Consider the following 13,418-nt stretch of genomic DNA (forward strand, 5'->3'; position numbering starts at 1 on the left):
ATAAAAAATGTAGAAAAGTCAAGTGAGATAGGCTGCCTCCATGTCACCCAGCTGACATCACAACACCATACAATGCAATTTTGATCCAACAATGGAAGTAATAAATCCCCACTGAGTGCTCACCAGGTTTATTTCAGAAAAGAAAACACAGAGGCATCAAATGCTTCTGCAAATTGCAACTTATTCAACCAAATGATTCTTTTTTTTAGCTATGTGCACCATACAGGCCTGGGCACGGATGGGAGCCGCTCGATGCTGCTGCGCTCAGAAGGCTTTGAAGAGCTGGTTGGGCAAGTATCCGAGGTGGAGGAAGGACGTCTGGGCTTCTCTCTCCAGGTTGGCCAGTTCTTGCACGGTGGGGGCCAGCACATCGACGTGACCCTTGTAGTTGCCACCTAGCGCCGCCACATATACAGCGAGGGCTAAACATCACAAACCAAACACATTCCGTTTAGAAAGTCGTACCTCCCAGCTTCCGGCGTTGGCCATAAGTGACCTTCCCGTCAAAATCGTCCACGGGGACCTTGATGTCGGGCTCGCACTGGGTGATGGTGCACTTGAGGTGTTCCTCGATTTCCGAAAGGAGCTGCGATTGAAAAAGGGGGGGCGGGCAATGACGACCGTCACGAGCAACGGGTTCGCGAAGGCGGGAGCGCCGCTCACCTCTTTCTCGTTGTACCAGATGGTGCAGCCGCCGTCCTGCTTGAGTCGCGTGTTGTAGCAGCCCCTGCCTCGATTGGCGCACACGTGGTACCACACCTGCGTTACCGCAAATATTACAACACTCTGTTCCCAAAACAGCCATAAATACACAACACTCTTACCTTCTCCTTCTCCATGGCAACCAATGAGATGGCCAAGCCCATTCTGTGTTTAAAAAAGCAAAATTATCACAACGTTGATGGAAAAATAGCCGAGCCGTTGGAGCCCTCACCTCTCTGCCCGACCCACTCTGCCGATGCGGTGGACGTAGTTCTGCTTCTCGTCCGGCAGCGTCACGTTAATCACTACCCAAACGAAAAGCACTTTAGACGGAAGGCGCGCGGTAAATTAAAATGTATGACGGCTACCGTAGGGAACGCCGCGGATGTCGATCCCCCTGGCGGCCACGTCGGTGCAGATGAGAAGCCGCACTTCCTTTCTCTGAGGACGCGAGATAAAGTCAAATGCAGGTCGGCGGCGACAACGACGTCGGGTGTCGGGTTCTTCCTTTACCTTGAAGCGATCCAAGTTGTTCTTCCTCTCTTGGGGCTTGCGATCGCCATGGAGACAGACGCAGGAAAACTGGTGGGTTTTACTCTCCGGGCCTGATGTAAAGGGGCCATGTTACACCCCAAAAATAAAAATAAAAATTAATTGTGATTCACTACCTCCTCCTTGCTGGATAAAGTACTGCTCCATGTTGTCACAGTCGATCTTGGTGCGGCAGAAGATGATGGCCTGGTCCATTTTGTGCTCTTTGATGGCCCTCACCGTGTACTCGCCTTTCAGTACCTTGATGGCCTCCGACCACATTTCTGGAACACGCAGAACGTGCCTGTGTGAGGTCCGGTGTGGCCTGCACACATGAACCATCCCAAACGCACCTGCTGAGTTGCTCCCTGGTCTGGTGTTGTCTTTGGCGTGGACTTCATCTGTCTGGAAAGCAAGAAAGCAACCAAAAAAAAAACAACAACTATTAGCAACAGCCAATTTCTGGTGGCCATCCGCCGGCCCAGTTGGCCCAACTGACCCGGATCTGGCTCTTGCCCAGCCGCTCCCAGGTCCGGTCGGCCTTGGGGTTGACGGGCACGACCACGTGGTGCACGGTCTCGGGCACCGAGTCCTCGCCCTTCAGGTCGACCCAGGTGGGGAAGTGCATGATGCGCTCCGACAGCTTCTTCACGTCGAACGAGTGCAGCGTGGCCGAGCACACGATCACCTGCCAACGTGAATGTCAAAATCAAATCCACTTGGCCCCGTGATGAAGGACCCGCCGTCTGGCAGTACCTGCAGCCGTTTCCCGTCGGATGTCACTTGAGGGATCTGATGATGGACTCTGTTGATGAAGTCCGTGTAGCCCGCCGACAGGAGCCCGTCCTGGAGACGACAAAACGAGCGTGGCAGATGATTGCCTCCATCTGTAAAGCCCCGCAAATAAAAACGCTCATCCTTACGCATTCGTCCAGGACCAGAAAGCGGACTTGGGAGAGACTGAGTTTTCCGGTGGATATGAGGTCGTCCAGACGACCGGGGGTCCCCACCACAATGTCCACCTAACAAGGGATGGCAAAATAATTGACAAAGTGGGAGCGGCACGAGCGTGGCAGCTAAATTTTGGGATGCGGCTACGCACGCCTTGCTCCAGGGCGGCCATTTGCTCCTTGGCGGCCACACCGCCGATCACCAGCAGCTCTCTGCAAAGCACACAAGAAAATCACCAGGGTGTTGGCGCCATCTGCTGGTGAGTTACCAGTATTGCAATTTATAAGCAGCAACATTCCCCTCAAGTTTTGAGTGGCACCTGAGCTTGGGGTCGATCACGTATTTCTTGAACTGCGTCACGTTGTTGAGCGTCTGCTCGGCCAGCTCCTTGGACGGCTCGATGATGAGCGCCTTGGGGGCGTTGCTGGACCCTTTGACCTGACTCACCTTGGCGCTCCCTGCCAAGAGGGACACAAAATGAACGCTGCCGCTCGGTCACAGCTTTGAGCTTTTTTTTGGGGGGGAAGCTACGGACCCGTCTGTGAAGACTTGACCGTGTGAGCATCCGCCGCCTGATCCAAGGCGACAAAGCCGCTCTTGGGTGGATTCTTAAAGTCCTCGCTGCCAAAGTTGAATTTCAGCTCTGCGTTCTGGCTCACATAAAAAAAAAAAAAACATTGTCAGTGCTGTGAGCTGACGCTTTATCAGAAGCAAGCGTCAATACCTTGAGGACGCAAGAGGCAAAGAAGGGCTGACTCCTCAGATTCTGAGGGATCTCGAAAGCCAAACCCAGATCGTTACCTGGATGATTTAAAAAAGCCGTATCAGACAACTGATTGTCCATGTGAACATACAGTAGATAATAAATACCATTTTTGGAGAAGGAAATGTGGCCCTTGTCTAAGTCGAGGTAGCATCCGATCGTGTCGTGCATGGTGAACTCCTGTCAGGGAGAGAAAAAGAAAAAAATGATCCTTTCCCATATGAACAAGCAGTGTCAAGTCAACAAAGGTGACTTTTGTGTTTGACCTCGCCATAGCTGTCAAATTGCTTGTTGTTTGATTTCTTCCCGGTTCCGCCAAAACCAAAACCGTACTTGTCCGTTCCTACAGAGGAAGAAAAGAAAAAACAGTAGGGCAAAAAGAATTTTGAGTTGGTCAAAAATCAAAAAGCAAGAAGCGTACCCAAGTCGAGAGCCGCCTGGCTGGTGCACCAGCCGATGCGACACAGGCCTTGGTCGTGGCACGTGACCTCGTAGTAGTACTTCCCTGCACGCACAACGGGAGACGCTCAAGTTACGAAACGTGGCTCGTGCTGAAGTTCGGACGGCTCACCTTTGCTCACGGCCTTGGTGGAGCGACAGCCGTGCCATTCCTTAAACTCTCGGCTCTGGCAACACAGGCCGTCCGCCCCGATGGCTGCAGAAAAGCAACGAGTCGGGAGGAATTCAACTTTTGCCTGTCTTTAATTTTTTATTCTTGCTCTTCTTACCAAATGCAGCACTTCGGTCATAAGGGTTCATCTGCCAATTGTTGAAGACTGAAAAAGAAGACAAGATATCTTCACTATTTCCGACAATATTCTCAACCAAGTGACAAATATAGCTACAGACCCGCTCCGCCCGTTTTGACGTTGGCTCTGCCTTTCTTGCCCTGCTGTTGGTCGGTCAGCGTTTCATGCACAATCTGAATGACGGGAATGCTGAAGGCCTGACAATCACAACATACCCTGAGCAAAACCTTATTAATCAGAAGTCCATTTTTAAAAATATGGCTCAATACTCACTCCTGTTTTACCGCTACCGGTTTCTGCTGCCTTTAAGAAGAAGGAAAAAAAAGCTGTCAATTGTTCTTGTCGACATTTTTATGTCCAATCTAAATTCCGATTGATATAACTTAAAAAATACGGCCCACCACCGCAAAATATTGACAGGCTCACCATGAGGACATCTCCTCCACCGAGAATCAATGGAATGGACTCCGCTTGGATGTCAGTGGGAAGCCTGACATGAAATCATGGCAATAAAAGGAATTAATAGAAAAACATGTCAGACAGCAATATGGAAAGGTTGCCAAAACAAGTGACTTACAGCCAGTCCATTTCCTCCACGGCCCTCGCGATTTCGGGCATCACGCCCAATTCTGCACAACACAACGTTTACTCGCAATGACATTACGTCAATAAAACACATTACGTTCATCGTACGGTCACGTTACAAGTTGAACTCACCAGAATATGCTGCCATAGTTGCTATGAGTGGATGACGGATGGAAAGCGTACACGAATGGACCTTTGGTGCACTTTCATATCCAGTCGACAGGAAACAGCGTTGTGAAATTGGTTCCGGCCCTTTTATAATTAAAAAAAGAAAAAAACAAAAACAAAAACATCAAAACACAGCAACAACTACTTAAATAAAAACTATTATGAGACTCTTCAAACATATTTAAGAAGCGGGTCCCTAAAAATTAAATTCGAATAACTACGTTTAAAAAGAAAATACAAAATTATTAAAATATTTTTAAAAATATGTATATTTATATGTATACAAATCTATATTTCTTTGTATGGAAATAATCTGATGAATTAAAATGTGTATTCCAATGCATAGGTGGTGCTAGAGCACTTCAGGATTCAATGCACCGTGTGTGCGTTGCTTTTCAATGAGATGTGCACATATGTTTTTTTCATTAGCACTCTCGTCTGATGTGACAATATGTCACAAGCAGATGGAGATGTCATCTGATGATAAGAATAATAAGGAATTTCCATGCATATACTTATAAAATATGATTTGACATCACTTTATGAGCTTTATGGTCGACCGTAGTTAATATAATAAAGTGCTGAGTCAGGAGGGGAATAAAGTGCAGCTGGCGTTTAATTAGACTTTATGTATTATATCACAGTAGATGCTAAATTGATATTTTCATATACTTTTACAAGGTAATCTCAAAGTGTGCCAGTATATTTTTGACCCTTCCTATTCAAAACTTAATTGACAAATCCTCGTATTCAACCACTGCAGTTAGTTTAATGCTTCTGACATAGCGTCGCCTATTTTTGAAACTGGATGCAGAAAATAGAAGGAAGGAAAAAAAAAAGAGACAGCGAAGGCATCTTAGGGAGAATTAAAGTCACGGAAGGAGGCTGAAGTGTGTTTGCTTTCCATTTTGGAGAGGCTCTTGTAATCCTGCGCTAGCTCCTGCTGGGCCTTCACTATCATCAACGCCATGGCTGCTGCTTGTGTGTGTGTGTGTGTGTGTGTGTGCCAAGTCCCTGTGTATTTAGCAATAAGCTGTGCATGACTTTCAAAGAGGGATGAGGATGATAAAGTGAGATGACAGAAGAGCAAGCAAGAGAACGGAATGATGCTGGCCGCCATCCATCTATCCATCAGACGCTCCTAATTCAGCTAATGAGACTTCAGAAGCGTCTTGATAGGCTCGATTGACATTTCTTCTCCTCATATTGCAAATAGAAAACATCCTGGCCCAGAATCGAGATGATTTGACAATGACACAGGATTGATTAAAAAATAATTACATGTTAAGGTATTTTACACATGCACCCCTGACATCAAAATCATTTTTAATTGACTGACTTGCACGCATGAGTACTTGTTGCTAGGCAGATTTGCTCAGGCGCAGTCAGAACAGGCCAATCGCGCAACGCAAATAACGAACGAGACTTAAAATCAGGAGACCCTGACGGACGGCGTGATGGACAGAAAGCCCGTCGTCGCCTCGTGGTAATGGGCAGAGTGCTCCCGGCCTGCGCCGTGGAGGTCAAAGTTGGGCGTCCCCGCTGGTGTGGCCATCCCGGCTGAATGGAAGCACTCAAGATGTTGTGGATAAAAGCAGCGCATTAACGCAAACAAGTGGCGGCCGGCTATATGCGGCGTGCTAAAAGCCACCGACTGGTTCGCCCCCCCCCCCCCCCCCCCCCCCCTTTGCGTCCGTCCATCCCAGACAATAGAGCATGTGCGTGTTTGCGTACGTTTACTTTCCGCGTTTAGCTGATAAAAGCTTTCGCCGCGGCTATTTACGCTACTACAAACAGCAGCACGACGATTTGAAGACACGTGGCAAAAGCTGAGGTGATTTTTCTCCGGCGAATGGCAATTTGGGTTCCGCCGAGGCCGTGTCGAAAACAAACGTGACTCTTGAGTCCCGCTGGCGACGGCAGTTAATATTCTTCACCCATGTCAGTGTCGCGCACTTTAGCAAATTTGCCAATTACTCCGTTTTTGAAGAAGTTTGCATTATGTCGCCGGATGAATAATCACCGCGGGCGGCGGGAATTAACCTTTGAATGCCTTTGTGGTCGCGCCTCATAAACACCCCCGCACACACAGGCGGAAAAGTCAGCTCGTTGCGGAAATTGCCGCAGTATCGAAATCCCACGTTGGAATAATAATAAGCGCGTCATTGTAATTCAGGTGGATCGAATGGAAATTGGATTTTTTTTTTTGCATATCTCGGATGCTTTGACGTCTTCATGGCATCAAAGGAAAGGATCCTCGCAAGCACTCGCGGCAGACAACGAGGCACTCTAAAGGTGAGCACAGATAAGACTATTTATATTCGAATATTCGGGATGCTCGACTCCTGGAGGCAAATTAGCGAGCCCAAGCGAGAGTGACATTAATTATTTGTGCGGCAATTTGGGGGTGCGCCGCGTGAACTGCCGTGATGAGAGATCCTCTCATACAGAAATGCTGTTTGCTCTCATTGTAATTGCCGGCGCGCTTCGGGTTATTGCAGCCATTTACTTTGCAGCGCGCCCGCTGAGTGCGAGCGGCTTCCTTTCGGGAGAATTTAGGAGCGTTTGCTTGCAAAAAAGGTAACGTTTGCCAGGTGGGAGGGGTGAGCGGCCTTCGGCACAGGCAGTCGCCTGATCCGAACTTCACTACACTTTGAATATTTTCTATCGCCGGTGAAAATATTCTTTCATTCACCGCTTATCCTGTTCATGTTCACTTATCGACGCGTGAGATAAACGTGTTGATTTCCTAACGCGAGAAGATCAGACGCTCTACGGCGGCTCAGACGATTTAGTTGATTTGATTTTTTTTTTGCCTCTCGTCAGAATTAGGGGATTAGGATTCCCCCCACCTCCCCAAACCCCCGGAAGGCGACTGTTCTTTGAAATGTGTTTGCGTGGAGGTTGCTGACGCATTTGGGGCTCATGAATAAGTGATGGCTGTTTATAGGAGCATGACGCCGCTGCAATATTGATGGCGCTCGGGCTCTTTGCTCGGACCGACGACGCGCCCGCAGGAGAAATTCTCCGCCGGCGTTGCAATATTTAGCGGGTGGCGATGGATGTCTTTGATAAAGAGGCGCAAAAACAAAACAGAGATGAATCCGAGGCTCGGTTTTCATTCGGTGCCAACGCGGACCCCCGCTCGGTGCCTTGAACTTCAAGTTGTCCTGCGTGAGAAATAAAATCGAACAGGAAGTCAGCCATTTTGGTTTTGGAAGCAACAAATTAGAAATGGATTCCGCAATCGCTTACATACTTCTATATCGGCTACGACCTTGTACACGGCAAAGAATTCCACGGCGGAAACGTGTTCCACGACTCATCATACGATGAATACTTGGAATTTTCCGTCTCAGCGGGAGAACAACGCAAGGACAGTCAACGTTGAGCCCAGCGTAAACAAACGATTATCCCTCCCATGTGCTTCCCTGCTGATTTTGCTCTCAGTGGTTGCGGCCCGCGCGACAGAGTGGACCCTCGCCTCGTCAATAAAGTCATGATTAGGAGCAAAATGGAGTCGACGGCGGTGCGGACAGCTCACAGGAGGGGTTGAGTGGAGGCCGGGCCCAGATTCGATATTTCGATGGCGTCGGCTGGAGCCAACGCTGGCAATTTACCATCTGGAGAAAAAAAACGATAGCGGAAAAGCAGAAAGTACATTTTTATGACGTTTTACGGAGGCTATCGCCTTGTGTTAGCTTTTAGGAACAATCAAGTTAAAGGTTAGGCCTTCAAAATAAAAGCACTTTACAAGGGACCGTGACGTCGGGCTTTTGAAGCAAATTCCACGCACGCTCGGCTCCATCCTCGCCGAGCCAGAACGGTCTTGCCGAGAGCTCAGCTGTGACTTTGCTGCGTCTCAAACGCAATCAATCAAGAGTCCACCTGCGCCGTCCTTGGCCACGTCGGCAGAACGAATACAAAACAAGGCAGTCAAGATAAGTTATGGCCGTCGGCGCATCCCGCTCGCCACCAAAGTATTGCTTCCGTGATGGATGTCCGGCTTCCGCACGGCAATCACGTCGCACGCTGTAATCTGGAACTGTACGATTTTTTTCTTTGTCTTTGGCGGTGGGGTCACTGGGGGCGCCGTCCGCAAACACATCGATAGCGATCGATGACGCTTTAGGGGGCCGCAAAATAAATAGAAGCTCTTCTTATTTTTATTTTATTAGCTTCCATAAACGGCTACTTTTGCGAGTCCGGGCCCGGTGTCTAACGCTAAACCCGCGGACCTTCTTTTTCAGTGTTTGTTCTCGTCTACCCCGGTGGCTGCTTTTCATGTTCCATTAAACACGAATCCGATGTTCCCATCTCGCTGACATGAATAATGTCTTCGCTCAAAGTCGACAATCTGCGCTCGGCTGCCAACGTGACGGCGCTTGAGGGAGAAGCTGCTCGAGTGTTGCCGAGCGGCGACGCATGTTTGACATATGCGGGGAGCGACGGAATCTCTTCCGCTTTTATTTTAAATGTCTTCGGTGTCGCTCGGCATGACTCGCCTCTGGGCGAGCCGTGGCGGCGGTGAAAAAAAAACAACAAACGAGACAGAAACGATGGCGTCTCTTTTGACCTGACTTGTTTTGCGTAACGACACTCGACCGCATCGATGATGTACAATCCAATATAAGGACGCGATAGCGCGAGTTGACAGGCGGCGCCGATACGCATCTGAAAGGCCGCGCGACGGACAGCGCCATCCACTTGGCGGGTAATCTCGCCGAGGCAGGCCCAGGCGGCGTATTTATCAGGTAGGCCCATCTTGTTGGAGGAATATTTCACGCAGATATCGCCGTGACATCTTCGATGGGCTCGTTAATAAACGGCGTCGACTTAACGCTTGGTTACACCGAATTGGAGGTTGTGTTTTTAAAAGAACGATCGCTCTTGACAACGAACTAATTGGAACGCCGACGCTACTGATTAGCCACAGCGCCTTCTATTAGCGCATTTAGGTTGGAGACGACAGGAGCGGGGAGAAAAACGGTTTACCTTCAACAAGATGGCAGAAGGTAGCGTTTGACAATTTTTGTTTTGGATGCACAATTTCAATCCAAGTGAAAACTCTAGGGGACTCGAACATGACCCCCTTCAAATCGACTGTCATGTTTCTTTCTTTTTTTTTTTATTATTCAAAGAGAAATTGCCGTTGGTTGCCTTGGCTACCGGGGCAACGGCGTCGATATGTTCACCTTGATCTGCTTATTAAAAACGCAAGTGATGGAAATGCGCACTGAGGAGAGATGGATTGCATTGATTACAGGTCTCCCTTTCGACGGAAGGAGGCGGAACCCGAGCAAAGTGGTCCGTAAGAACAAAGTTAAGAGACCAAAAATGACAGCGACAGCTCGGCAAAAAAATAAAAGACTTGTGAAACGATGCTTCAAGGAGAAAAGTACACAAGAGATGGTTTTATATGGGAGGCTGTGTGTGTGTTTGGGCCTTAAGCTCCACGCTGGGCTAATCCTACGAGTGCTTCTTTCAGCTTTTCTCAGATGGTGCAGGAGGAGGTTACAACTTGTGGAGAGGCAAAAATTTTCAACACCTCTTCGGCTTCTAATTAAAGCATTTTTTTTCCGAATGACATATGACCAATTTTGAAAAAAAAAAGAAAGAAGCGGGGAGAAGAAAAAAGAGTTGAGCGTGAGACACGACTGTCGAATCGCATTTAGCAATACTGGAGAAGAAACATCTGCGGGACGGCAAAGACAAAAAGGAAGCTTTCCAATGGGTGATTGATTCCCCCCACTTGTGTGCTCTGTTCTTTATAGCTTTGATTGTTTTTGTCCTCAAACGCGACATGGTGGACAAAAACAAACCATTAGGCTGCAACTGAGTAGACATAGATGCACTCCAATCTTCTTTGCTTTTTGTTCATTAGGACTCCAAAAGTGATGGCTGGGAGTTGCTCTTATGGGAATGACCAACGTGAGTGTGATTCTTCATCCTTTGTGAAGAAACACTCTTATTAGTGCCGTACCGACGAGCTGAGAGCATCTCCCATGTCAAGGACGTACACAATGTCCACGAAAATTGTGCCACAAAGTGTGAAAATGGGATTGTTCTCACCGAATGCTTAAAATAAAGTACAGCCGGCCCGGGAGTCATAACAAAAGCCCAAATGGTCACGCTTTAAACGCTACACCTCTGTGAGGCCATCGCAACAACACATATTAGCACAACTTCTGCTGTGTGGAACTCCCGAGGCGGGGAAAAACAACCTGCCGTGTCGAATTCATCAAGCCCACTTTTGCTCAACTTTCCCAAGAAAGGAGGACTTTGTCAAATGTCAGCAGAGAGGGGCTTGAAGTGGCTGATAAAGACGCGTAGAGCCAAAGCCGAGCTTCGTCCATCACGTCCACGCTGCTGGTGAGTCTTTTATTTGGCGTCACGCCGCTACGCGCCGTATCATCTTCTCCCGGGCTGTTTTGACTTACGGTGATATCGGAGGAGGGCGAGTCGGCGACGGAGTGCCGATGCAAGATAAATTAGTCGCGAGTTAGACCACGTGGCCGTCCAAGCGTGACGCTAGCTCCGAGCCGCTCGATTATGTCGTCCGTTTTGAAGCCAACGCCTTTATGCAGCGAAATTAACGGTCATAAATTTTGTTATTTCAATAGTTGTCCCCACGGAGCAGAGAGAAAATTTCAGTACTGTTTTAATTACTGAGACACGCATGCTAATTTGCGTTAGCCGGTCTATGTTATTTCACACGACAGTATATGTTAGCTTTTAGGGAGTTGAATTAAAAGACACAGGAAGTCGGCCATTTTGGCGGCCATTTTGGCGGCCATTTTGCAGAACATTTTGCTATGAGGCAGGTCTATCACGAGGAGACTGACAATAAAACGCTCATCCCATTTTTGATAGCGTGAAATTCCTTCCCCGCCTGCCACGAGACGCTGCAAATCGTGCGAGCCTGACCCGTAGGTGTGAGTCACAACTCTTTCGAGCCTCTGAAGGCCACTGATAAGACCTCCCGTGGGCCACCTGACAATCCCCACGCATATTTACCGCACTTCAGGCACAGCGAGTTTTATCTGCGAACAAAAACGTCACAATTTTGGGTTGAGTTTGCATCAGCGCTTGCCTCGCGGAGAGAGAGACTGGCGAAAAAGCCGTTCGCACCAGATGGCGGACAATTTTGTGTGCGAGACTTTGAAATGGAAATGCTGCGAGTAGATGAGCTGCCAGGTGCGGCGAGCGTGTGAAGTATGGTGGGTGGATAAATATATGGCTCATCTTGGCACACGTGATATCATCAGCCATTTAAGCGCTTCTCTATACATGCAGATGGCATGCGGAGTATTTGCACAAAAGCCACATCAGGAAACAGCTTAAGGCACGCTGACTATTTTTTTTCATCTTGTGATCCTGAGGAGGCACAAGCGGGGATTTGACAACCTGCTGCGTAGATTTGTCAACAGAGGAAAAACAATAAAAATCAAATAAAAAATGAGGATTATAAAGTGTGCAAAAAATAAACAGTTATAGCAGTTAAAGGAAACTATAATAATATTATGGGAATAAAATAATTAGCCATTGTCAAGACACATTTAAAAATATATTTAAAATGTATTTTTCATGATTAGATTTAGATTTTACATTTATTTTTATTGCCACATTTTTGGACTTGCTATTTAAAGACGCAATATATATTTAAAGGCACACAATATATAATATCAATAAGCCAAAACTCAATTTCATATGTTAGCATTGTTGCTATTTTTCTCATGGCAAGCGGCTGACATCTTGCTTAAAGGACAAAACGCAGCGTTTGACATCCGACATGGCTCCGAAATGACAAGAAGGAAGTCAACTGCCGGGTCAAAGTTGTCACGCCATTATTGGCTTTGTGCAGAGGCGAGAAGGCCTATATTTGTCCAATAACGCGGGGTAAGCGGGCAGCGGCTAACCTCGCCTCCACTGCACGCGTGCGAGACGGCGACGAGGCAAGACCCTCGAGAGGAAACGCATGACCGCTGCCATTGATTGTTACTTTGCTATGTTTAACAGCCAACAGCAGACATGGACCTTCCCCGCCGGTGGGTGGACATAAAACGGCGCTGGAGCTAACGAAGGTGCGCGGCGGCTACGCGGAATCCTCCGCGGAGGGCCCGCAGACAGACCGAGTCTCCGTGTCGCAGTCAAGCAGAATTTGTTCATTTACATATAGCATGCTCTTAGATGAATAATGGAAAATAGCAGATGTCCCGAAGGAAATGAAAGTTTAATGTTTACTGTATCTTATTAATTCCCCCCCGATCCCGCCCTCTCTCCTTTCGCTCAACACTTGCTGAGGAGTCGCCCACGCTGAGTGAATCAATTACGAGCGCGGCGAATGCAAAACATATTGGCGTCGAAGCACTGTGTCATCATTAAAATACACAAGCCTCACCGAGAGTGACGGCGCATGCTAATGTAGCTTTTTTTGTCAACGCTCCCCGATTGCCTGGCTGGAAGAGCGCAAGCCTTCCACTAGATTACACTGTGAAACCAAGCGCAACATTTCAAAAGTCAAGCTAGCCCTCTTGTAAGCTAACGTCTTTGCCGGGTGCCACTTGCCGCCTTTGCCTGATTTCCAAGGGGAATTACGGTGTGAGAGTTTGTAATTAAAGTGTGGCGTGTCGCCAAGCGGCGCCAACAAGCCGATGTGTTACTGCCTGCCGTAAGTGTTAGCTAGCTAGCTCCATCAAGTCCAACGCCGCTATTAATAGCCCGCCGACTTCTTTCAACCAATATTAGCGTTCATCACCCCGCGGGCCGAGGCGACATTGGCAAGAAGCGGCCATCGACGCTTCACCTGATTACTTGAGTGCACTCAAAGCACAAAAACCTGGTCACCAGTCAATTGGGATGATGTCAAAGTTGATCAAAATCCTTTGGTGCACTTCCTTGAGCTCGTCATTTTCCAGCATTCTTCTCTTAGCCTCCGGTTGATTATGCGTGGCGCCGTCATTTTTCCC

At 48.1% G+C, this 13,418-nt stretch overlaps 1 protein-coding gene across 1 annotated transcript in view; it reads right to left on the reverse strand.

Annotated features, from left to right (window-relative positions):
* Positions 1-112: 112 nt before the first annotated feature.
* ddx1 (DEAD (Asp-Glu-Ala-Asp) box helicase 1) overlaps positions 113-13,418 on the reverse strand; it is a 30,164-nt gene continuing 16,858 nt past the window's right edge. Inside the window, exons 2-27 of the mRNA XM_049757566.2 lie at positions 4,414-4,533; positions 4,274-4,325; positions 4,123-4,186; positions 3,970-3,999; positions 3,797-3,893; positions 3,676-3,723; positions 3,519-3,602; positions 3,369-3,452; positions 3,214-3,290; positions 3,055-3,127; positions 2,909-2,985; positions 2,720-2,834; positions 2,504-2,642; positions 2,336-2,396; positions 2,157-2,255; positions 1,990-2,079; positions 1,733-1,921; positions 1,587-1,638; positions 1,371-1,517; positions 1,216-1,307; positions 1,071-1,143; positions 935-1,007; positions 825-867; positions 664-759; positions 466-586; positions 113-395 (exon numbers count right to left, since the gene is read on the reverse strand). Coding sequence (XP_049613523.1) covers positions 265-395; positions 466-586; positions 664-759; positions 825-867; positions 935-1,007; positions 1,071-1,143; positions 1,216-1,307; positions 1,371-1,517; positions 1,587-1,638; positions 1,733-1,921; positions 1,990-2,079; positions 2,157-2,255; positions 2,336-2,396; positions 2,504-2,642; positions 2,720-2,834; positions 2,909-2,985; positions 3,055-3,127; positions 3,214-3,290; positions 3,369-3,452; positions 3,519-3,602; positions 3,676-3,723; positions 3,797-3,893; positions 3,970-3,999; positions 4,123-4,186; positions 4,274-4,325; positions 4,414-4,429 — 2,223 coding nt within the window. The 5' untranslated portion in view covers positions 4,430-4,533 and the 3' untranslated portion in view covers positions 113-264. The remainder of the gene's footprint in view (positions 396-465; positions 587-663; positions 760-824; positions 868-934; positions 1,008-1,070; positions 1,144-1,215; positions 1,308-1,370; positions 1,518-1,586; positions 1,639-1,732; positions 1,922-1,989; positions 2,080-2,156; positions 2,256-2,335; positions 2,397-2,503; positions 2,643-2,719; positions 2,835-2,908; positions 2,986-3,054; positions 3,128-3,213; positions 3,291-3,368; positions 3,453-3,518; positions 3,603-3,675; positions 3,724-3,796; positions 3,894-3,969; positions 4,000-4,122; positions 4,187-4,273; positions 4,326-4,413; positions 4,534-13,418) is intronic.

Source organism: Syngnathus scovelli, chromosome 20 (genome assembly GCF_024217435.2).
Source record: "Syngnathus scovelli strain Florida chromosome 20, RoL_Ssco_1.2, whole genome shotgun sequence".
NCBI classification, from domain to species: Eukaryota; Metazoa; Chordata; class Actinopteri; order Syngnathiformes; family Syngnathidae; genus Syngnathus; species Syngnathus scovelli.